A 26,095-nucleotide genomic window follows, 5' to 3' on the forward strand; every position below is an offset into this window, starting at 1 on the left:
CCTAGGCCTATATCAGTGTATTAAGTGTGACCGTCCAATACAAGTTCTCCTCAGTACACACACACACACACACACACACACACATACTGTACAGTTTTTCAAGGTACTTGGTGGGTTGGTTATTCTGAGTATTTTAGAGAACTTAAAAGCTTCCTCAGTGTTTCGTGCGTCTTCATGTGATCCCAGATGATGTTGAGATCAGGGCCAGCCCATCTGTTGCAGGACGTGTCTCTGAAGACAGTTCTTTATGTTGGGGCTTGTTTTCCATTCTGCAGAGTGAATATGGGACCACCAGTCAGTCGGGACGGATGTCTCCCTGATCGCAGTGCGTGGTGGTGGATACAACAAGTAAACATGCATTGTGCTGTTTATTTTTATTAGAGGTGACGTGATGTGCACAAAAACAAATGGTAGTGTAGTGTGCTCATTGCCTTTTCTGAACAACCACACTTCAAGGTGGGATGAAAAGCCGGCTTTCATAGAGATGACCATTGAAGTGAGGATAATTGTGTATATTTTTGGACAGTCTCTCCATGGGGGCGTTCACTTGTGTGTGGCACTCCTTTGTTCTTACAAAGAGTGTGTGTGGAAACAGTTCAAAGCCTCTTTGCATCCTCACCTCTGCACACCTGTTCAAGCGCTGCATAACATGTTGGATTGTTATTTTTAGAAACTGATACTGAAAATGTTTTGGGAGAGGAGCGGAGAAAAGGTTTTAGATGCTGATTTGACAAGCACTTAATCTTTAAAGCTGATGCTGTAAATGTCTGGGTTTAAAGATAACTTCATGAAAAGCTGCGTTGCTTCGGATCAGAACCGGATCTGTTGTTTTTCTTTTTAAGCGAACTGCTCCTTTAACAGTCTCTGGTCTGTCTGTGGTTCCTGGAATCTTTCTTCTTTTCCAGTACATTCTCATACTGTCCCATCGTTTCCCTGGATCCCAGACACGTGTGTGTGTGTGTGCATGCGCGCGCATATGTGTGTGTGTGTGTGTTGTTGTTTGTTATGTAAGCCCAGTTCTCACCATCTGAAAGAATCTCTTGGGATGAGGAGTAGAAAAAAAGAGCGAGTACGTGTCGTTTTTCTCTTATTCCTCACTTCCTGTTTTAGGATCCTAAGAATGAGCATTAGTGCAGCGTCAGCAGTCGGCAGGAAACACACACACACAGTATTTCTGTTGTCACACAAGGCTGCTGTAATAAGAGGTTCATGTTCTGTAGTCATAGGCAGATGTGACTGGAGGCTACTACTGTCTCTTTGACTGGCTGATACAATCATTTATTAACTTTTTGATTTTTGATAGTTTTGTTTTTTTTGGAGCTTCTTTTAGAGTCGTTAAGCTGATTTTAAATGTACAATTATTGATTTTTGTGGCCATTTGGTGGCATCAGAATAAACATTTTAGCAGACAGTTGCCTTTCGATACATCCGGCAAACACAGAGCGACATTATCGTCGCACTGGAGTTGAGTTTGTGTCCACCTGCTAAATATTACTGCACAGTCAGTCACTCTACTCGTAGCTCTTCGCTGACTCTACTGTCTCAACCAGCTGTTTGCTAACTCGGTCTGTTTGCTGTTTGTTGTGTTTTGTCAAGAGCTTTTCTGAAAACAGCTGTGGATATGCTGATGGAAAGTAGGTTAATGGCAGGACTAAGATTGAACCATACAGGAAATATGTGATAAAATCAACAAAACAAGGAGCTGAAAAAGTGAAAAAGTGAAAAAGGCTCTGTAGGATTTCAGAGATGTTATGGACTCATTCGGTTACCCTGTGGTCCACAACTGGACAGCGTCAGTCTATGTCTTTTTTTTTGTTTTGCATATTTAGAAATTGGCAACAAAACTATGAGGAATTATGTGCATTTCCTGTTTGCATGCATCCCGTAAAAGTGGGATAATTCCCAACTTTTCTTTCAGAGATTTCTAAGAGTGTTTATGAATGATTTTGTCCAATGAATATTAGAGATAGTGCTTTGCGTTATGTAGTGTATGTGAAAGTAGACAGTCAGTGGCGCCACATCTAAAATTCGTATGTGTGCCTGTATCCAGGTGTGAGTTTTGATGTAGGTTGTGGCAGCCAGGTGCAAAATATTTTAAAGTGTCATGGTCCAGAGAGTTCACTCCTCCCAGCTAGTTTCTCATGTAGGATAGCTCTGTCTGTCTTTGATGTTTTGGGTAAAAGACCTTTTTGAATATCTTTCTAGAAATCAGCTCAAATCGTGCTGATTTTTGTTCGACCTGGTAGCCAGATGGTTAAAATGTATGTAATCAACATCCAATCTTCAGCACAGGCCGGGGATCTTCATTCTTTATGAATCCTTTGTTTACATTTTCACATGACGGCAGTGATGTAACCGGACAATAAAACTTTAAGGACCTACAGATGTGTTTTTATTCGCTTCGAGGACCTGATGGGGTCAGAGGTGAGACGTTAAGAGAGAGCAGGCCTGCGCTGGATTTCAGGTGATACTGTAGCATCAGAGCGAGTTATTGTATCGGGCCTTTACAGGGCCACGAAGAGAAGACTGAAGTCTGGGTTTCATAACAGACTGACAAGTATTTAGACACAGAGCGATGGAGAGGAGGAGGAGGGGAGGAAGGAAGGAAAGTATGCAAGTCATCATCCTGTTAAAGACGAGACTGACAGCTCGACTTACACAACTGTGGATGAAGGAGAAGAGAGGAGGGAGGAGCAGCAGCGTTGACGTCTGTGTTGAGTCCCAACATGAAGCTTTTTGTTTTTTCAGTCTTTTACTGCAGAAACTTAAAGAATCCACAAACTCTTTTTAAAAACAAACCTACGAGTCAGTCAGGGGCACAGAAGATATTTCACATGTTTCCAATAACAGTAATTTGTCGGTCAAGGACCAAGTGGTTTTCTCCTTTCTGGTGTATCTTACCCAGCAGTACAGTATATAAAATCTTTTTTTCCATTACTCCCAGTAAAATAAACACACTAAATGTTAAATATAGATTTAATGCACTTCATTTTGCAGATTTCCCTTCTCCTGTTTTATGCACATTTTCAACTAGTGTATTGAAAGAAACCTGTGCAGAAAAGCTGGCAATGACAGAATATTTGTTTTCCTATTGTTTGAGGTTGGACTGTCAAATTTCTTCTTTTTCCTCATTGTGCTTTATTCTTCTAAAGTGGTCTAATGGCTCTCAGATGGAGAATTAACACCACGGGCTGTTTATCCCGATGCACCCAACTCCTAATATTTACATAACACTGATGAATGGAAACACATTAAAGGTCCCATATTGCAGTGTTTTATGTGATGTGGTAATATCCATAAGAAAGATACTGTATATATTGGTGGTTTTCAGAACCAGTTTTACATCTCAACTTTCCTGCTTCTCTCTGGAGCTCAAGTAGGAAACAGGTTGGCGTCTCTCAACCAATCAGAGGAGAGGAGGCTCTGTGATTCTTTCTTATTGGCTGTCTGTTTTATAGATTTTAGCATAATACTAGGAGAAACTAAGGGTGCACTCACACTAGCCAAATAATCCGGACTTTAGGGGGCAAATGTGCTTGGGCACCGTACGATTGCCTAGTGTGAGTGCGCTCTAAACCCTGCAAGCTTACTGTAGGTGGTGGGTTCAGGTGGGCGGGACTTGGAGCATGTGACTGCTTTGTTATTACATCACAAAGTTACAGACACCCAGACGGCTCATTTATAAGACCCACTTTCTTAATACATGTTGTGTGTATTTCTCTGATACTTTCACAGTGTCAATATAGAACTCAGACCTGTTTTATAATAAATAAAACAAGACATGGGAATTTCCCTTTCTGCAATATGAGACCTTTAAGGAGCATCTGTGACGAGACGTATTTGTCTTCATAAGGGTGAACATGAGTCTTAGTGACCTTGTGAGATGGATGTTTTTTGGGGGAGTGATTTAAAAACAAGCTGACCTCCAACCAGCAGAGATGTGTGATGTGAGATGTGAGCTGGCTCAAAGAGGGAAGAGCTATATCTGGCTGCTGGATGTTGACATGTTCAGACTTTTAACTTATCTGCCTCCAGATCCACTCAGTGCCAGTTGTTACACTTAAAAAGAAGTCTCAACATTTCTGGAAATCCTTTGTTCTTGACCTTTTAGGCCTCAACTGTAAACATCTTTCACTGCTCAAAGGAGTTTCATTTGTTTCCATGAGGACAGAGGTTTTGCCTCACTAGACGTGGCACTAACAGATATATGAGGTTTTTTATTCCATCAGCGGTCGGCTTTTTAAACAAAGGCCGTGTTCAGACCTGACATTATAACATGGGTTTTCAGTGATCTGAAAGTAATAAGACATATTTGGTTCATTATGAAACTGGTGAGACAAATTAGACTGTGGTCGAGGAGGCAGTCCCTCCTCAGTATGTTCATTTGTTGTCACGCTCCTAAAGACAATGTCCACGTGTGGCCCAGACTCACCTGATCGGATCTCAAATACATCCACAGTGTAGCACACCTGTACCTGGAGCTTTCTACTTGGGACTGAATGCTTTTGATCTTCCAAGTTCCCATGGTCGAGCCTCGAACAACAAGTTATAAAACACAACACTTTATGCATCATGTGACAACGCTGTAACCTCACGTAATGGATTTCTTTCAACACTTTGGTTTCCTTGAAAAAACACGGTCATAAAATCAGCTTCTGTTGCTGTTTGATATGACTAGATAACCAAGCAGAGGAACAAAACATGGCAACACCCCACAATTAATAAGCTAATATTTAGTTTTTAACCTTTGTGTTGCATGATCCTGTTTCTACAGTATTGAACTCCGTTGTGACTCGTGTTGTTTTTTGTCTGTTGCAGGTCGTTTCCGTCAGATCGAGGTCTTGACCACAGTCGCTAACGAGTTCTTCCAACTTTACAGTCAGGTGTCTGGTCAGCCTGTCCAACGCATCAGCTCCAGGGATCAAGGTAAGCCGGGTAAAATGTCCTTCTCCCACAATGCACCTCACACATGGAACAATCTGCAGAAAATCTTACAGTTAGAATCTCTCCCATCAGTACAGCAGCTCAAAATCCTCGTCTCAAACCAGGTTTCACTGGATTGTAATTGTTTTAATTGTACTTGATAATGATTGTTTGACTGTGTCCATTGTTCTTAACTGTTTTCTAATATTGCATGTAAACTCTTGTTCTTCTTTGCTGTATTTGTTGTTCTCTCGACACCATTGTAAATGGTGTCGAGAGATAAATAAAGGATAAATAAAGGTTATAATGAACATGGCCGCTACTGTAAACACCGAAACTGTAAATTTATTATTTATTTACCACAATGGCAGAGAGGCCTTTATTTGGAACAGGTTAACAGATTTATAGCTACTTTATAAGCCTCTTTGTCAGTTTCAATCGCATTGCTTCCATGAGTCCCTTTAGGTTTTTAATAGATCTACTGTTTTCATTTACAGATTATATAACAGCCCTTCACATTTCTTTCTTCCTTTTTTAAAATTTTATTTGATAAGATAAGATCCAGGGAGTACAAGCAGTAGCTGTTTTTAGACATTAAGTTACTTCTCTGGCGACTATGATAGAGTTTTAATGTGACCGATCTCCAGGTATTGTTGAGTTTAATTGACAGCAAAATAACATTTACTGCAGGGAAAAGAAAGAAAGAAAGAAGAAGAAGAAGGAGAAATTAGAGATAAGTGGCAGATGAAACTGGTATTTCTGTTGCAGCTGATTGAATTAGTATTATGAAACGTCCACAGCTGGGGTTTGTTAGGAAACAATCTTTCTGTAACAATTTCATGAGAAGCAGTGCTTCGACCGGAGCTACTCTTTGTGTTTGCAGCTGTGAGAAGTTGGAAGGTACTAGACATGTTATTGAAAGGAGATGTTGGTACATCATATTGATTTCATCGTATTCTCAATTCTTTAACTTGTTAATTAGGTTTTTTTCCTCGTGATAACGGGTTAAAAATATTGTAAAAAATAAAAAGGGTTTCTGTAACCCTGTTGATAAACATCACAGTGCTGTGAGAGAGGTGCTGGACAGCTGGATTCAATGTTACTTGACGTGGTGGGCTCTAATTTTATTGAACTTAAGCTGAAACTGATTCAAGGTTATAAGCCACCAGACTGATTTTACTTTACTTTATTTGAAACAAAAGGACGTTTTAGCCCCTCCTTATTTGCCGACATGTGATTTTTCCTTTATTGCCAAAATCTATTTCAGCCAATTCTTTTGTTTTTTGTTTGATTAAATCTTTTTATCATTAATGTCTCATCTCCACCACTGACAAAAATGTAGTTGTCAGTTTGTTTATAAAATAAACTCTACTTCTGAGTGAGTTTTTCTTCTGATCTGTTTATCTCATCTCCCTCAGGAGGAGAAGTAGGAGAGGGAGGAGGTGACGAACCGATTCCTCCTCTGAAGAGGAACAACTCGGCTCTGAACGTCGCCAAATTCCTCAAGAAAACCATCAGCAAACACAACCTGCTCGCAAACGCCCCCGAGTCGCCTGAAGCGCACACAAAAAACCAGGTGAACGGACACGGGCCCTCCAATCACGCACACACCAACGGTCACGCACACGCCGCCGGGCCGGAGCAGCAGAACGGCACTGACCCGAACCACCAGGGGGAGACGGTCAGCCAGAAACACGTCCGCAAGAAGGAAAGCTGTCTCCTCCTGGCGACGGTTACCGAGGAATCCAACGGGGATGGAGAGACAGATCGGCTGTCAGACAACAACAGGTAGGCTACAAGCAGCTGGACAATTAAAGGTTGTTTATATTAGAGAGTTAGTTTTTACACACTCACTGACAGCTACTGCCCTCACAAAGGCCTTTTGTGATTGGTCAGAGAGGTGAGGTCATGTCTCTGCTCTGCTGCCAGGCTCTTGAATGACATGAGATATTTTTAAAGATATTTTTGGACCATATTTCAGACTAAAACATACCAGTCTGATAAAGCAGCAGGGCTGCGATACGACTAAAAGACCTGTTTCTAAAAAAAAAAAGACTCATGATTCAGATTCAGAAGAATGTAACGGAGTAAAATAATTAACATTTACCTATATCAGTAACATACAATGGAAAGTCAAAGTACAAGTACCTCAACCTGGAATAAGGCAAAGAAAATATACTTTAAAGGGATACTTCACCCAAAATCGATAACTCATCAATCATCTACTCACCGTCATGCCAAGGAAGGGTTTGGAGAACTTTAGGAGTTATCAAAATGCTTTTGTAGTTCCAGGGGGGGTCCGGCTGGCAACGGATTTTCATATAATGGCGGCAGATAGAATTCACTTTTGAATCGTCCAAAACACACACTATGAAACATCCAGATACCTCCATACTGCTCGTCCGTACTGACCCAAGTGTCCAGAAGCCGCCACATGAAAATTGGAAAAAATTTATTTGATCTCTGTTTTATCCTTGTTGTAGTAGCAGCTCCCAGTGGCTCTGTTGAAGTTTGTGCACATGCGTGAGATTTGCTGGAAGATGTTCGTTCGTCGTTGTAAACCATTGGATGTTTGATGTAAACACGGAAGAACATCTCGCAGCAAATCTCGCGCAGCCACTGGGAGCTACTGCTACAACAAGGCTAAAAACAGAGATGAAATAAATTTTTTCCCATCAACTTTTTCATGTGGCGGCTTCAGGACACTTGGGTCAGTACGGACGAGCAGTATGGAGGTAATATGGATGTTTCATAGTGTGTGTTTTGGACGATTCAAAAGTGAACTCTGTCCGCCGCCATTATATGAAAATCTGTTGCCAGCCGGACCCCCCCTGGAACTCCAAAAGCAGTTTGATGACTCTTCTTCTCCGAACCCTTCCTTGGCATAACGGCGAGTAGAAAATTAGTGAATTGTCGATTTTGGGTGAAGTATCCCTTTAAGCATGTGTGTATCAGCACTGTGTTGTAAACATTTCGACCTCCCATCAGTCCTGCACAGAGCGGCACTGGACCAGCATCCAATGGAGAGCCTCAAACAGAGTCAGCAGCCAATCACAGAACAGAGGAGGGAGCTCAGGTGGTCGAAGAGGAGAAGAACCTGACCTCGACCCCGGATAAAGGTCCTCCCACCCTGGCCCCGCCACAGCTCGCTCAGCTCCGCACTGAAAACGCCGACTCCTTCGACATGGAGGAGGTAAGGGATCTCTTTGGTTCATCATCGACCTTGATATTTGATAATTTCAGGGTCTCAAATAAAGTAAATCACCATCAATACAAAAATCCTGTGATATTCATAAAACCATCTCAACAACCCTGCACTGACAGCTGGTGGTGGGTAAAGCAGTAGTAAGTGGAATATATGTGTTAATATAAGTCTTAAAGCAGAAGTAAGTGGTCCGGTCGTTTTCGCTAATGCTGCGTTCCAGGCAGGCTTTTGAAATCGTAAATTACAGCTTCAAGTCACAACTTACGACTTTGTAGCGTTCCAGGCAACCCACTCGTGTTTTTCCGACCTGTTTTACCTGTGAAAGTCACTATAACGGCCACTCGTAACTTCCGACCGGTGAACTCGTACCAGATCGAACTGGTACCACTTCACGGTCGGAAAAATACGAGTTTCCTTGAACGCACCATAACAGTCCTCGTCCCTACGTCGCCACATTCACGGCGTTCCTTGGCTGCACACACAGCCCTGCATGCCGTTGTCTCTCCTCATTGGATAAAAACTGTAGGATACGATAAATGTTTTCTCCTCGGCTCAGAGCAGAGCAGAGTGACTGACAGACCCGTGTTTCAGACCAAACACTCTATGTAAGTGATTGCTGTTGGAAGATATAACTATTTAAGACTTATATTAACACAAATATATCACTTACTTCTGCTTTAAATAGTTAAATCTTCCGACAGCAATCACTTATACAGAGTGTTTGGTCTGAAACACAGGTCTGTCAGTCACTCTGCTCTGCTGTAAGCCGAGGAGAAAACTTTCCTTGTATCCTACAACCTTTGTTGCACCTGCACCTCTCTGTGTGTGCAGCCAAGGGATGCGCGTGAATGTGGTGACGTAGGGACGAGGGCGGGGGCTGCTAACTCCATCGGCTGACAGGAAGTTATCCAAAACCACCGGATCGCTTACTTCTGCTTTAATCTAGGTGTTGTTACAGTATGTGGGTGTGGTTTTGTTCTTGGTGCGTTCAGGTGTGATTTAAACAGATATTTGAAGGTTGGTCAACTTCTCTGACTTGACTGTCAGTGGAAAAACCACAGTGTAAACCTGTTTGACCATTGAGTTAAGAACACCAGCACCTTCAGGGCGATTGAACCTGCTGAGGGCCGTGATGAAGATCTGCTGCTCCTCCTGTAGCTACGGCAGGTGGTGGACAAGCATGTTGTTGACCCAGTGCATCTGCATACAGCTCCCCTGTGTTGTTGACAGAGTGACCAGTTAGTGAAAGCTTTCATGTGACGGTGACGGTGCTGTTCGTGTTTTTTTTAATTTAAATTTTTAAATCCACTCTGTTGTTTTGTCGTTCAGATCCAGAGTAACGATGACGAGGGTCTGCCATCCAGGACTTCCAGAGCCAGCGGTGAGTTTACTCTTGTGCAACACAGGCCCGAGGCTCAGGGTTGGCAACCTGTCAGAGTGGGAACTTGCCCAAGATCCCTGAGGTCCTTAGAGGCCCCAAATTCCCCCATATTTACTCTGTATCAGCTGCCTCGACTATGATGTGTCCTTAATCCTTGATCTTGTGGCTCTGGTCTGGTAGATGGAATGAAAATCTAATTTTAAGAGCTAAATTGTGTTTGGTTGTAATTTGCATTTTTTGTTTTGTTTTGTTGCAAAGCTGTATTTAATCCATTTTTGTATGTGTCAAATCATTTACACACAGAAAACCTAATGTACTAGGCTGCAATCAGCAGTTATTTTAATTATCAGTAGGGTTAATAGTTATCATCTGTCTATTTTCTATTGATTGTTTATTATATGAGAAAATAGTGGAGAAATACCTCTAATTACCTGCTAAAGCACAAATGAATGTCTTGTTGTGATGTTAATTTTTAAGATCACAGCAAACTGGGATAACATTCACATTGGAGACACATTTATTTATTTAGATGATTATGAAAATGATTGGCTGTTGTGGTTTTTACTGTCAATTAACTAATTAATGTATCAACAGCTTCAGCTTTACAGTAAATCATCTTTAATCCACTGGCTGGTCTTTGTGTGCCAGAGGAGATAACTAAAAACCGCCATGTAAAGAGTCAAGACCTCTGAAAAGTCTATTAAAAGTGTGTTAGATAAACTCTTATGTAAGGTTCAGTTCTGTGGCTGAACGGTAGAAAACAAAAATCAGCAGCTCATTATACAAAACCAGTTTTATCGAGATGACAAAAAAAAAAAAAAAAATTCACACTTTCTGTTGATGCACACAGTCTGTGCAGAGAGACGGTAGAAGTCAGGCTTGATCCGGTAATCCAGGCTCATACCATACTGTATCTTAGGAATCCACAAAGCAGAGCGAAACATGATATTTTCTCCACCACTAGAGCTAAAACTATGCGCATAAATCACTGAAATACCAAAGTAGTGTTATGTAATGATTTTATTAACTTAAGTCTGCCCGTACATCAGGGTTAGACCAGGCTACACAGCTCCCTCTGTTATACTTTGTTCAGACTGTCACACTGCGTCTCATTGATTCACTAATGTCAGTGATTATTTTGCTGCAGGGGGAAAAAATTAACTGTGTGTATTCTGGGATGGACTCAATGATAATATAGTTATAGAAGGAAGGACGGCGATGATGATGATGATGATATTCAATAAAGCCGAAGCCAAACGAGTGGGTTTCAAATCCTCAAATCAAATCTAAACCTGATATCAAAAACACATGAAAAAGATTGTTTTCTTTTTAAAAATACCAAACGACCCAGGATGGAGCGATGTGCCGGGCAAATTCTCTACACAGATTGCATCTTTCTACCAGCTTGACTGAACCCTTATGGTTCAATAAGTTTCATAATAAAATATTGAAGGGATTTATCTTTATAAATTTATATTTTTTGGTGTAAACATGGAAAAAGTGTTTTGATTTTGTGACGGATGTTAAATTCTAATAGTTATCCAACCACACCTGTTTTGTATGTTTATGTAGAAAATCTAAATCTAAACGTATGATGAGTCATAAATCATGAACAAGCCAAAGTTAGATTCTCACTAAGAAGTTTTGATACCTCTTTAATTAAAGTTGTTTCTTAATAGGACTGAAAATACTAAAAGAACTTCTCACTTTTTTTATGAAGGGAAAATGGTAAAAATCATATAAGAGTTTATAACTTACTGTACAGTAAAATATACAGGCCTCCAGTGCAGTGTCTTTTTAAACAGAGCAGTATCCTGAAAAAAACAAACAAAAAAACAGAGATGTAATTGTATTACAGGTTTTTTGGGCAGAGAACTATATAAGTAACTTGAAATAAAAGCATTTCAGCATCACTCAGAGTTAAATAATATGATAAAATTATGTTTTCTATGTTTCTTTAAATTGACAAATCAAATTTTGTCCTAAGCCTAAATCACACTGATCCGTTTAATTGGATTTAAATCTGTCTGTTGCTTCTCTCTCTCCGTTTTATACTGTCTGACTCTCTAATGAGGATCTGTTGAGTCTATTTATATATTTTATGACTTAAGTCTTTGTTGTCCCCTGCAGTTTTTGCATTATTAGACTTTATACTGTATATAAACATGTTTAATGAGTCTGTGCTGCCATCCACTGGACAGATGTGGTACTGCAGGAATAATCGTAATTTTTATTTATTTATTTATTTATTTTTTATGATTGTTATTGTCTGTTTCTTTTTGTAGATCTGTCACGGACGGTCAGTCAGCAGTCAGACAGCAGTGGCTTTGCCGAGGAGCCCTCAGCCGACTCCAACAGCTACCTCAAGGTGTGTGCGAGTGTTTTATTCAAAGTCTTCATCTGAGTTTAAGGCGACACTTTTTAACCTTTTATTAGGTTGTGTTAACTGACTTATTCAATCACAAAATGACATTATTTTACAATTTTCTGTGCTAATTAATGGCAGAATTACTAATCTCATGGTGAAATAAAATGCTGCTGCTACAGCCTAATTTAATTTTCCAAGAAGAAGAAGAAGAAGTTCATCTTACTTTATTAAATAATCACAAAACTTCTGATTTGAATTAACCATCACAGTGATGGGTCACTTATTGATTAATTGGGAATTAGTTGTTGAGTATTTTTTCATTTTATGGGACTTCACCACATTTGTCTTGTAACTGAAGTTCCTTTAAAGAGGAAAATTCAGATTTAAGATAATAGACAATGGACTTGGATTGGATATAATCATTGTTTGTGATTAAGATAAATTGATCGATAATGTGACCATGTCTTTGGTACTGAATACTAGTTTTCTTATCTTGATAGTTTTCTTCCATGACGAGTGATTAATCGATCCATAATTGTGATCAGGTGCAGGAAAGTAGTGACAGCTGTGACAGTGAGACCACTGTGACATCACACCCCTCACAGGACGTGGCCACGCCCCTCGCACTGGACCAGCCTGCGTTCAATTTGCCGGACGTCAGAGAGGAGGAGGCGCCGGCGGAGGGGCTGGGAGGCGCCACCGAGGCCGATGGGAGGGAAGGAGCAGAGCATGATGGGAGTTCAGCGGCGGAGCAGATCCCAGAGTACACGGCTCACCAGCTCCCCAAGAAGCAGCAGGAGGAGGAGGAGGAGGAGGAGGATGAGACCCGGAACGACGAGGAGCCAGCGGAGAACGCCGGCCGGACTGATCCTGAACCAGAACCAGAACCACAACTGGAAACTGAGAGTTCCCACAGCGCGTCTGAACAAGAATCACAGCAAACTCAGAACGCCGCCGACACAACGCCACCACCGACAGTGGGAGGGGAAGCCGAGGACGAGGCCCGAGAAGAAGACGCATCTTTGGACGGTTCTGAATCATCTGTTCCTCAGACTCCGTCCTCCCCGGTGCTGAGCGCTCTACACCGGGCCAAACAGTACCAGCTGAACCGGGTCGGGCTGCGGGGCGAGCTCCTGGTCAACGAGATGCCCCAGACCCCGGGCAGAGGACGGGGGAGACGTGGCGTCCCCTTACAGCGGTCGTCCTCGCTGCCGTCCTCGCTGCTCTCGCCCTCCAAGGTCGTTTCCTCCGTCAGGATCCAGTTCGGACGCGGCCGGTCGTCGTGCACGCAGCCCAAGTTCTCCTTCAAATACGACCCGGAGGACAGGAAAGAAGAAGAGGAGGAGGAGGAGGAGGAGGAGGAGGAGGAGGAGCAGGAGGAAGAGCAAAACAACTGCCTGTCCACTCTGATCATCAACCCGTCCTCCTCGTCCGGCGCCAACGTCCCGCCACCGAGGCTTCCCAAAGACTCTCCCGTCCCGCCCAAACCCATCCCGCGCTACCTGCTGCGGTCGTCCTGCTCGCTGCAGAGCCCCAGCCCTCCTCCTGATTGGTCGCCAGGAGGCCGCGTCCAATCCTGGAGCACACAGAGCGTCCCCGATCTGTCGTCCAATCAGCAGCAGCAGCAGCCGCCGCCGCTGCCGCCCGGTCAAAACCAGCAAAGTTGGAACCACGGGCCGACGATGGCGTTCTCTTATCCGAACCAGAATCCTGCAGATCAGTCGTTGAGCTTCAGCCCCAACCCGAGTCCCGGCCCGTTCCCCTACGGCGTGCAGCAGTACGCCCCGTCGCCGCTCCACCCGTACGCCAGCCTGCCCAACCTCCTCCACCACCACCACCAGCACCACCACTCCAGCCTGACCAGTCTCCACCAGCCTACGACTCCCATGATGCCTCAGCACGGCAGCCTCTCCAACCTGCATCATCAGCCCCAAACCGCCGCCGCAGCTCCTCATCACCACGGCAGCATGGGCAACCTGCACGGCGCCGGATCTCCCATAATGCACCACCATCAGCACCCCCACCACCAGCACCAGCAGGGCTACAGCCATCCCTATAATCACCAGTCACCTTACTATGCTGCTCCTCATCCCTACATGGGTTACCATGGCTACAGCATGAACCCAACCCCGGGGTTCCCGCATCCTGTCACGCTGATGGCGCCGGATCACGGCCTCCACCCGGGGCTCGCTGCTGCTGCTGCTGCTGCTGCTCCAGGTTTCCTCCCAGGCTTCAGCCAAGCTCACGGCCTCCACCCGGGGCTCGCTCCTCCTCCTCCTTCTCTTCCTCCTGCTGCGGCTCCAGGTCTCGGACCCGGCCACGGCCACGGCCACGGCCCATCCACCACGGAGATGCAGCTCCGGAGAGTCCTGCATGAGATCAGAGGAACAGTGCAGAGTCTGAGCCAGGTCAGTCCTCCTCTGCTCTTCATCACTTTCGCTGTAGTGTCAGGTTGTAAACGTACACTACAGCGCTGCTTGAAAGTTTGTGTGAAACCTCCAAACATGGTGCCTGTGAATGTGGCTCAATAATTCAATTTTATTAGGTTTATAGACGGTGTACACCGACATTAACAAAAGGATGTAAAGATGTGTGTAGCAGATTTAGCAGAAAGCTAAGTTCCATCTGTAGTCCATTACATAGAACATACAATCAGACATCCCAGACCCCAATACAATAAAAATAGTAATAAATAATAATAATAATAATATATATATTTTTTTATTTATAATGAGCTTTTACAAGTGTTCAAAGACGTAAAAGACATAAAAATATCAACACAATTAAGATACACAAACAGTGTAGAATGTTCAAAAATAGATATAAAATGAGATAGGATAAAAGAACAGAAATATAATATACAACATCTACACAGCATAAACAATTCATAGAACATAGACATTCCTACAGGCTACATCTGATGTAAAGGGCGAGGTAGAAATGTGCTTCGGTAAAGTGCTGATTTGTTTGCATATTTACAGTATACTATTGTAGTTAATGAAATGCGAAGAACTCTGAAAGCATGAGGTACAGATGTATCTGTGTGTATGTGTATAAGAGTCAGCAACACTTCAGCGCTTGGCCTCTTTGCCACTGGCTCCTGCTTCTTACTTTGTCAGATTAATTCATCATCTTTCTATCCTGACGTCACTGTCCTCTCTCTCCGTGCAGAGCCGAGTCAACACACCGGACACGTTCAGTGAGCACAGAGCCGGTCCATCCAGCCACCAGGTACCGTCTCCCCTCAGCACCCTCGTCATCTACATCCGTTACCTCGTCCTTCATGTTGCAAACACAGTCGTTAAAAGTTGTGGATGAGTCACTATTTATAGCTTTTTGTGTATTTCCATGACGTGAGCTGTGTTTGTGTAAAGAATTAACGTAATAACTTTGCATAAGCTAAAATTTACATACTGTACTGTTGGTTTCCAGAGCAGACGGTTGATGCTGTTATAAATAAAATGTGTTTCACTTTGTCCCTCTCTCTCTCTCTCTCTCTCTGTTCTCTCTGTTTTCAGTCCTTGGCAGAGTTTCAGCAGAAGAGGCGGAGTCTGAACTTGTTCCGCAGTCAGATGATGGATCTGGAGCTGTCAATCATCCGACAGCAAGCTCTGGTCTACAAACACCTGAGTCCTGCTGACAGGTGAGTCATGACGGAGAGCAGACACGTGTTTAACAGTCATCGGTGCAGTGTTGTTGACACTATGATTCAAAGCAAACTTTATTTGTGTGTGTGTGTGTGTGTGTGTGTAGGATGGAGGTGGAGCAGCTTCAGTCTCTGAGATCAGCAGTCAGAGAGGAACTGCAGGAGCTGGAGCAGCAGCTGGAGGACAGACTGTTGGAGCTGACAGACACACAGCATCGGGTACACAAGACATCATACACACACACACATACAACAAAGTGCATACACACAACACCAGGGTCCACAGCCCTGTTGAAATCATTTTCCAGGACTTTTTTTGGTCACAATCTAGCTGCTACAACATGACAGACAGGTTTTCATGTCATACACACAAACATCCCCCTGCCAAGATGTGCATTTAATCCAACTGAACTCCAACTAAAGATCCACTTACAGTGTCATGCAGAAGTTTGTGCACCCCTGGTCAAATTACCTGTTAATGTGAACAGTTCAGCAAGTGGAAGATTAAATGATCTCCAAAAGGCATGAAGTTACAGGTGACACATTTCTTATCAGTTTTACATTTTCAAAGTGACAGAAAGGGAAAAGGGCCTGCAGCAAAGGTTTGGCCACCCTGCATAGTTAGTACCTAGTTGAAACAATCACAGCATGTAAATAGTATTCTTCTGCAGGCTGCAGAAGAATATTCTTCATTCTTTTGCAGGCTGCTGCTTTGTTTCCCCTTTTCACTCTGAAATTGTAGAAAACAAAAATAATACACGGATATTGCTTTAAATATTGCAAAAGAGTGTTTCATGTTTAACTTTGATACCTTTTGGAGATCCATTCATCTTCCACTTCCACTGATCTGCTCACATTAACAGAAATGTTGACCAAGGGGGGCGGTGCGTGGCGCAGTGGTTAAGGCGGCCGCCCCATGTCGAGGCTACAGTCCTCAACGCAGGCGTCCCCGGTTCGAGTCCCGCGTCGGGCAGACCTTTCCTGCATGTCATTCCCCCTCTCTCTGCCTCCCCCTTTCCTGTCTATCTCACTGTCTATCAAATAAAGGCAAAAACGCCAAAAAAATATACTTAAAAAAAAAAAAAAAAAAAAGAAATGTTGACCAAGGGTGCCCAAACTTTTGCATGCTACTGTATTTATGCACTCTAACTGTAATACATTCAACACAGAGATCACACACCACGTGGTACAGTGTATATACACACAGGGCAGCTCGTGACTTATAGAGTTGGTATGTTTTTATTATTTACACACTTTATACACACAACTCTTAAGATTATAGAAGAAAAAAGCACAATAAACACTAAAAGTATACACAATACACACTATGTCCATTCACTTTATCAAAGCACCATGACCGCAGTAGGTTGTGTGTGAGTTTGGACTTAACTTTACCTTCTCTCCTCCTCAGGGTCTCCATAGAGACAGCAGTGTTGACAGCCTGTCCACTGCCTCTGCTCTGAGAGCCATGGAGCCGGTCAGCACACACACACACACACACAGACACACTTATGTTTTAAGCCGTTTGTCGACGTTTGTCTTGATGTAATGTTTACCTGACTGTCCAGGTGTCAGACCTCCTCAGAGAGCAGCTCTTCCTCCAATCAGAGCTCAGCTACGACGGCCGCGCCCCCTCCACCAACCCCTCCTCCCGGTCGTCCAGTCCAGTCCGAGGACGAGACGGCGACAGCAGACAAGGCGTGTACAAGGCGTCAATCAACATCACCCCTGCGCCTCCTCCTCGACCCAGCGCACACAAAGAGGGAGAGGGAGAGCAGGAGGAGGAAGAGGGAGAAAGGGACAGCATAGGAGGTGAAGAGGCACTAGCGGTAGAGGAGGAAGTAGCAGCAGCAGGAGGAGGAGGAGTCCGAGTGGAGAACCTGCAGCAGCTCATCAGAGAGGTAACAACATGTTGGCACTTTAACACAATCACACTTTTTTTCAAGCATAAAGTTTTTCATAATAAACTAATTATTTTCAAAATGTTCATCAAGTGCAGCACATATTCTGAATGAGCACAACCTCAGCAAACTATTTATATTATTCAATGAAGACTTCTGTTCAGTATAATAGCAGTTCACATCCCATAAGTAAAAAAAATACAATTAATGGACCTTGATTTTTTATGGATAAAAGCTGCGACATATTCAAGACGTTTTTTTTCCACCTCAGAAAGTTGCATTTATCTTTTTGGGTTGTTCTAGAGGTAATTTGAAGTTTCTGTCTTTTATCTTTTCATTAGTTTTGCTCGTTCTCTTGAGCAGGATTTATAGGCGTGTTTCTCTCTGCTCCTGGAAATAGTAGCCGCTAAGTCTCTGCATCAACTTATGTAACTCATCTGATCCTTTGGCTCGGCTCACTGTCTCTAAACTCACTCTTAAGTTCACAATAAAAAAAAATCACTACACCTATACAGTGTGAAGTGTGTAAAGCCAACACAGACTGACCACCTCACCCACTGCAGCAGATAGGAACGTCCAATAGGAGGTGAGGTGACTAAATGTCACTCAAAGATGGTATGGATCATAACTGATTGTAAACATACAGACAGAAGCAGAAATATGACAGAAAACTGCAATAAACTCACGTTAAATCTCCCCCAATGTTTACAGTTATTGTAGCAATTTAAAGGGATAGTTCAACATTTTGGCAAATTGGCCCATTGTCATAATCCCTATACTGTAGTCATAGCAGTAGGTCTGTTACCTTTAATTGTCGGTGCAAGCTGTTTTTAGATCGCCACGAGCTGCTCAGAGCTACGCTACGGAGGCTCATGGGATTTCTTGGTTTCCCTCATTAAACTCATCAAATACACAATCCAACAACTCCAAAACGCTCTCATGGACAAGTTGTGACCTGCACATCCACCACGCTATGAGATAATAATGTAATGTTACGAGACAGAGTTGTTTTCTAGGGAAATGCAGAGACTGCTTTCAGAAAAACTGCTCCTGACGGGAACACGCATCAGCTGTTTCGCATGAATTTATCTCGAAGACAACATTACATTATTATCTCATAGTGTGGTGAATGTGCAGGTCACAACTTGTCCACCAGAGCGTTTTGGAGTTGTTGGATTGTGTATTTGATGAGTTTGATGAAGGAAACCAAGAAATCCCAATAGCCTCCGTAGCATAGCTCTGAGCAGCTCGCGGCTCTGCTACGCCGTTCTAAAAATAGCTTGCACCGACAATTAAAGGTAACAAACCTACTGCTAAAACTATAGGGATTATGGCAGTGGGCCAATTTGCCAAAATGTTGAACTATCCCTTTAAGTCTGCTGCACACATGGACGTATTTGGGCTCAAAGTGCTGTGTTTGTAGTTTAAACAGAAAAAAAAAGAGGTCGCAGGCAGGGATATTTATTTGTACATAAAAGCTCAGGTCTGGGAGCGTTTCTGCTTCCCTGGGCCTCAGCAGGTTAACTTACCCAAGAAAATCGAAGTACATATAGACTAAAATCTTTGCCAGAAATTTGACAACCAAATCAGTAAACAAGCAGTTTAATAATTGAAGTCTTGTGTAAATGTTTAATGTTGTACCAAGGATAAACTTTCAGTCAGAAGTGTTTGTGGTGAAACAGTTTCACGAGCTCTGACTGTGTTTTCCAGATTCGAGAGAGCGTGGCTCAGGAGGTCCGACGGGAGATCTACGGCGAGCTGCTGGCTGCCGTGTCGCCTCGGCAGTCGCCCCTTCCCACCAGGCAACAGCGCCTGTAGTCACGGCAACAGCAGAGCACCACCACCCCTTTTCCCCCTTCGACCTTCAGCCCTAGTAACTACAACCTGAGCAGCACCACTGTCTTGTCTGTAACACTGTATAGCTGAGTAACACTGTCCGTGTGGAACAATATCTGTCTGTGACACTGTACGTCTGTAACACTGATGATGACATCATGAGCCCCGCCCACCTCACCCGTGGCCGAACGAGAGGGCGGAGGAGGAGTACGGGAGGCTGAGAGGACGTTCCCACTGTCTAGTTGTGAGAGTGAGACAGTGTGATGCATCCTGGGAAAGGCGGTCTGTCCACGCCTCCTCGTACAGCATCCATCATAAATGTGTTTTTTCTTTTTTTCTTTCTTTTTCCTAAAGTGTTATGATCAAAAACCTTAAAACGACCACTGCCACTAATACTATGACTACAATTACTAGTACTGCTGATAGTACTGCACCCATTGTCACCACTACTAATCCCATTCTGAGGGAGTTGCATCAAGTTCAAATTCATGTCCTGATATTTCTGTTTTCCCACATAATAAGTCCGTATAATAATGATAATAATAATAATAATAATAATAATAATAATAATAATAATAATAATAATAATGATTATATTAATAAAAATGATCAGCAACTCATAACTCAAAACATATTCATTGATGTTTTAGGACACTGTTTTACATTATCCACAGACTGATCAGACTGAGCTGTTTACTATAGTTCGAACTGCAGCGATTACAAACAGTTGGTTCAGTTGAATTACAAAATATATATATATATATATATATATATGTATTTTTATATTTTCTCTTGACACTTGTTCCACTTTAGAGATTTCTCTCTGCACCTCTATAGAATCAAGGAGAATTATGTTTACTGTTGTTCACAGGCATTAAAATTACATTTAAACTGCTGCTCCAACAGTTCAGGAGAAGAAATTCAAGTGAGAGTAGCTGAAAAACATTCAACGCTGCTGCTGTTGGATTCTTTAGTTGCAGTTTAGTTTGAGTTTCCCTTGTCTGCTTCGTTGTGTGAAGCAGCAGCTTAATAGGCCTTCAGCTCTGTCATGGAGAACGAACAGGAAAACAAACGATAAACAGAGAGGCTGAGATCAATAAAATGAGACGATACAAACAATTACTCTGGATCAAGTAAATGGTAGATAACAAAAGCCTAAAAAGTTAGTATTTATGCCTTTTTAGTGAGACGTTTCATTCATTAGTCTTTAATTATTAAGTGCTGAGGGTCAAACTGAGAGCTTATACATCTTAAAATCACTCAAACCCTTTGTAATTTAGCTAAACGTACAATGTTTCAGAAGGTTTTTAAGTGAAATTGAAATGCTCCAGCTGTTTCTTTCCTCACGATCGTCATCATCATCATCGTTGTCATTATGCTTCTCTTCGCCTCACTTCCTCCACAGCTGATTCTGTAACGATCAATTTCTGGTTGCTCAGTTCATCAATGACTCAATTCACCCATGTCAAAGTCACAATAACTTTAAGTTTTTCCACTTTTTAGAGTTAGCTCATACATTATCATGTGTCATTTATTGTAGTCTGCTGGCTAACAATTAGCTCCAATGCTAACTGCTGCTAAAACAACGTCTCACTTTTTTTTCTCAACATTTTATCTTAAGGAAACAAGACGCAAAATGTAAATCGGACAACGTTGCAGTTGTTGAAGAGTGAATAGTTTTTTTTTGTCTTGATTGATCTATGGCTAACAGTTTCCCTTCACTTCCAGTGTTTGTGCTAAGCTAGGCTAAACACGGACGTCTGTTCCTTTAACACTTGTTGGTTGTAACTGAGTAGGTGACGAGGTTAGTGTGTGATGTCGTGAGGTCCGGTGGAGGGCGGGCTTAGAGGACAGGTTACTCTATAGCAGCAGCAGGTTTTAGTAAGTTGTCATAGCAACAGTGATGATGATGATGATGATGATGTAGCTAATGACTTGGCAGTAGGAGGGGCTTAGTTAGTGGGCAGTGTAGCCCGATCCTTTCCTTAGCGCGTTATTTTCATCCGTGTGCAATACTATGAACATACAGTATATTCTGATTATTGGGATTATTGTTAATACATTTTCAATTAATCACTTCTAACATTTCAGATGCGATCAATCATCCTGCATAAACTAATGCAAATTCATCTGAGCTGATTGATCACTGAACAATTTATTAGCCTACCACTCATCAAATATCTGTTTCCTTCTGTGTGCTTGTGTGTGTTGTCTGCGTCGTCTCTCAAAGGTTTCTAGATCAGTTATTGACGACTGACTAACAAAACACACCTCTAAATACCTCTTCTTTTTTTTTGTTTTTAATCTTCTTAATGGAACAATGATTCTGAAAATGTCCACACAGACTCTTGTTAGAATAGATATTATCTACTGAAAGCTGAACTTTGTGTACGTTGATGTATCGTTCTTGATCTTTGGGAGCAATTTAAAGAGAATATATTGAAAAATCAGAGGATGGAGCTTTCGGTCTTCATTCAACAAGTGGAGCTAATAGGTGAACTTTCATTATTAACTTGACCTCTGACCGTCGATTCTCTTCATCGATTAATTGTGTTTATGGAAAACCTTTTTGTGTGTGTGTGTTTGTGGAAAAACCTTTGTTTTGTCATGTTTCACTGATCACATTCTCTGCTCTGCTGGACAAACACTCACTGTGAGCTGCGACGCTCTAAATGTTCTTTTATTTTTTTCTACTGATCAAGGATCCTTCACACACTTCTAATTACACTTTACTGGTTGACTGTTGGTGTCTATTAATTTCTGTCGATGTCTATTAATGATGATGTGTATTTTGTACTGATGTCTTGTCAGCGGGATGCAGGGAGGGATCACTCTGTAGAGAAAATAATAAAGATGTATTTATTTTCAGTACAAATGAGTGCTGCTTCATTTTTGACACCATTGTGTGTGTGTGTTTATTAGTGTGAATGCTGGAAGCATTCACACTATTGTTATTCGGTTCGGCCATTTTCTGCCTTTCTTCGTAATGTAACTAGTCCTTCATACTTTGTGCTATTTCAACAATTCAAATATCAAAATGTTCAGCCTTTTCGGGACAGGTGTGCTATGTCTTTTCTCTTTTCAACTATTCATACTTTTTGCAATATTCAACTATTTCTGATTTTTTTTTCCCCATAGAGAATGCATTGGAACAGTCTTGAAACTCTTCAAATCTTCTTACTTCTTTCAGCCTTTAAAGTGTCCACATACTTTCAGCTAGAGACTTCATTCAAATTCTGAGCTGTAGACAAACTTTTTAAGTATTCCTCTATGACTCAGCTTATTGATATCTTCAACAGTTTCTGATATTTGGCCGCTTTAAAATCATTAAGTTTTTTGACAAAATCCAGCTTTATAATGGGTGTGTGTTGCGTCTAACGAGCAGGGCTTAGAGTGAGTGACATCATCGCTAGAGTGAGAGGGATCGAAAAAACATTCAGGATTTTTTCTGGATAAATTGCCAGCACGGCCACAAATTAAACTCTAGACACATGATTTCCTCACTGGTTTGTAGCCACACTTGTCGTGTCTCATTTGATGTGTTCAAAACAGCAGACAGACTTACAGAATTGTCTCTATGAGCCTAATTGTGCAGCTAGACCCGCTCCAGTGGCTCATCCACTTCAATATAAAAGTAGGAGCTGTTTTTTTTAGAAAAACAGAAATGCCCCCCCTTTCTACCTTGCGACCCTGAGAAAAGTTTTTGCCCTACAAACATTTAATGCACATCAATGTGCTCAGGAAGGTCTCCTTGCCCCAGTAGTCATGGCCACATTCTGATAAGAGGTACGGTTCTCTTTTTCTGGGCTGTTTTCGGAAGCTGCTCAGAGCACAAATCTCTCTGCTCTGCTCTGCTCTGTGTGCAGTGGCCAGCTGTTGGGGCCAGCTCGTTATCAAAGTCTATAAATAGAACAGTGCAGGTGCAGCCTGGCCGCTCGTTAAAATCGCCTGTTTGGTTTTTGGTCATTTTCTCCAAAACCACCGGCCCGATTTCAACCAAACCTTCTGCGTTGGACTCCCCTCGGACCCCCAGATGATATATCCGAGTTTGGAGAAGAAATTTTAATTTTTGGTCAAAAAAAAAAAACGTAAGCCGCGCGCCTGTCGTCTTTTTAAAATCGCCTGTTTGGTTTTTGGTCATTTTCTCCAAAACCACCGGCCCGATTTCAACCAAACCTTCTGCGTTGGACTCCCCTCGGACCCCCAGATGATATATCCGAGTTTGGAGAAATTTAAATTTTTGGTCAAAAAAAAAAAACGTAAGCCGCGCGCCTGTCGTCTTTTTAAAATCGCCTGTTTGGTTTTTGGTCATTTTCTCCAAAACCACCGGCCCGATTTCAACCAAACCTTCTGCGTTGGACTCCCCTCGGACCCCCAGATGATATATCCGAGTTTGGAGAAATTTGAAGAAATTTAAATTTTTGGTCAAAAAAAAAAAACGTAAGCCGCGCGCCTGTCGTCTTTTTAAAATCGCCTGTTTGGTTTTTGGTCATTTTCTCCAAAACCACCGGCCCGATTTCAACCAAACCTTCTGCGTTGGACTCCCCTCGGACCCCCAGATGATATATCCGAGTTTGGAAAGGTCAAAAAAAAAAAAACGTAAGCCGCGCGCCTGTCGTCTTTTTAAAATCGCCTGTTTGGTTTTTGGTCATTTTCTCCAAAACCACCGGCCCGATTTCAACCAAACCTTCTGCGTCGGACCCCCAGATGATATATCCGAGTTTGGAGAAATTTTAATTTTTGGTCAAAAAAAAAAAACGTAAGCCGCGCGCCTGTCGTCTTTTTAAAATCGCCTGTTTGGGTTTTGGTCATTTTCTCCAAAACCACCGGCCCGATTTCAACCAAACCTTCTGCGTTGGACTCCCCTCGGACCCCCAGATGATATATCCGAGTTTGGAGAAATTTGAAGAAATTTTAATTTTTGGTCAAAAAAAAAAAAAAACGTAAGCCGCGCGCCTGTCGTCTTTTTAAAATCGCCTGTTTGGTTTTTGGTCATTTTCTCCAAAACCACCGGCCCGATTTCAACCAAACCTTCTGCGTTGGACTCCCCTCGGACCCCCAGATGATATATCCGAGTTTGGAGAAATTTTAATTTTTGGTCCAAAAAAAAAAAACGTAAGCCGCGCGCCTGTCGTCTTTTTAAAATCGCCTGTTTGGTTTTTGGTCATTTTCTCCAAAACCACCGGCCCGATTTCAACCAAACCTTCTGCGTTGGACTCCCCTCGGACCCCCAGATGATATATCCGAGTTTGGAGAAATTTTAATTTTTGATCAAAAAAAAAAAAACGTAAGCCGCGCGCCTGTCGTCTTTTTAAAATCGCCTGTTTGGTTTTTGGTCATTTTCTCCAAAACCACCGGCCCGATTTCAACCAAACCTTCTGCGTTGGACTCCCCTCGGACCCCCAGATGATATATCCGAGTTTGGAGAAGAAATTTTAATTTTTGGTCAAAAAAAAAAAAAACGTAAGCCGCGCGCCTGTCGTCTTTTTAAAATCGCCTGTTTGGTTTTTGGTCATTTTCTCCAAAACCACCGGCCCGATTTCAACCAAACCTTCTGCGTTGGACTCCCTTCGGACTCCCAGATGATATATCCGAGTTTGGAGAAATTTGAAGAAATTGTAATTTTTGGTCAAAAAAAAAAAAAACGTAAGCCGCGCGCCTGTCGTCTTTTTAAAATCGCCTGTTTGGTTTTTGGTCATTTTCTCCAAAACCACCGGCCCGATTTCAACCAAACCTTCTGCGTTGGACTCCCCTCGGACCCCCAGATGATATATCCGAGGTTGGAGAAATTTGAAGAAATTTTAATTTTTGGTCAAAAAAAAAAAAAACGTAAGCCGCGCGCCTGTTGTCTTTTTAAGATGTTTTTAAACACAGCCCCACACACACACACGATAAACCAGACTGACAGAGGATGTCCACGCACAAACACAGGCATCACACTCACACAGACAGACACACACAGACACTCACACACAGTCACACATGCACACATACACAAACAAACAAACACACAAACACAACACTGTTCCACACAGTAAAATGTAAGCATGGTAGTCGCCATGGTAACTTCTGAGGGCAGGCTGCCAATCAATCAGATCATTAGGGAGAGAGGAGTTCTGTGGCTTTCTGCACATGTACACGCAGACAGAGAGACCGTCAGACACACACACACACAGGTTTTCAGCTCACATTCATCAACCTCTCAATTATTTTATACTTTTGACGTAAACATCTGCAACAATTTATATTTTTCTCATGAATTTAAGTTCAGACGTTTAGTCTTTCCAACTCTATTAATAGTAGTACAATTACAGGTGGAGCCTGGGACATAGGACGCAGCTTTTAACATCTATCTATCTATCTATCTATCTATCTATCTATCTATCTATCTATCTATCTATCTATCTATCTATCTATCTATCTATCTATCTATCTATCTATCTATCTATCTATCTATAAACCCTTTGTGTCTTTTTTTCTCTCTTTTTCTTTCTTTCTTTTACTCCTTCATTTGTATTTTACATAACTTCTTTCTATCTTTCCCTCCCTATCCATCCATCCATCTACCTCTTTCTATCTATCATCCCCCTCTCTCTTTTTCTTCTTTCTTTCTTTCTTTCACCCCATTTCTTTTTACTTCTTTGTTTCTTTCTGTTTTTCTTTCTACTCCTTTTCTCTTTCTATGTTTCTACCCCATTTCTTTCTTTCTTTCTTTCTTTCTTTCTTTCTTTCTTTCTTTCTTTCTTTCTACTGCTCTCTGTATATCTCTCTCTTTCATTTATCCACCCCAATATCTTTCCTTCTTTCTTACTACTCCTCTGTCTCTTTCATTCAT

At 42.2% G+C, this 26,095-nt stretch overlaps 1 protein-coding gene across 5 annotated transcripts in view; it reads left to right on the top strand.

The window, feature by feature from the left end:
* Window positions 1-19,624, top strand: part of itprid2 (ITPR interacting domain containing 2) — a 42,214-nt gene extending 22,590 nt beyond the window's left edge. For 3 of the 5 annotated variants that reach the window (XM_085764680.1, XM_085764677.1, XM_085764679.1), the window contains 12 exons: window positions 4,819-4,926; window positions 6,342-6,711; window positions 7,912-8,116; window positions 9,458-9,509; window positions 11,795-11,877; window positions 12,423-14,285; window positions 15,049-15,108; window positions 15,396-15,520; window positions 15,631-15,742; window positions 16,935-17,000; window positions 17,092-17,424; window positions 19,135-19,440. In XM_085764680.1, the coding sequence (XP_085620806.1) occupies window positions 4,819-4,926; window positions 6,342-6,711; window positions 7,912-8,116; window positions 9,458-9,509; window positions 11,795-11,877; window positions 12,423-14,285; window positions 15,049-15,108; window positions 15,396-15,520; window positions 15,631-15,742; window positions 16,935-17,000; window positions 17,092-17,424; window positions 19,135-19,242 (3,485 nt within the window). In that variant the 3' untranslated portion in view covers window positions 19,243-19,440. Of the gene's footprint in view, window positions 1-4,818; window positions 4,927-6,341; window positions 6,712-7,911; window positions 8,117-9,457; window positions 9,510-11,794; window positions 11,878-12,422; window positions 14,286-15,048; window positions 15,109-15,395; window positions 15,521-15,630; window positions 15,743-16,934; window positions 17,001-17,091; window positions 17,425-19,134 lie in introns of all 5 variants that reach the window. The other 2 variants (XM_085764676.1, XM_085764678.1) reach the window with 2 other exon arrangements.
* The last annotated feature ends 6,471 nt before the right edge of the window (window positions 19,625-26,095 follow it).

Source organism: Trachurus japonicus, chromosome 21, assembly GCF_045865225.1.
Source record: "Trachurus japonicus isolate A0001 chromosome 21, Traja_1.0".
Classification (NCBI taxonomy): Eukaryota; Metazoa; Chordata; class Actinopteri; order Carangiformes; family Carangidae; genus Trachurus; species Trachurus japonicus.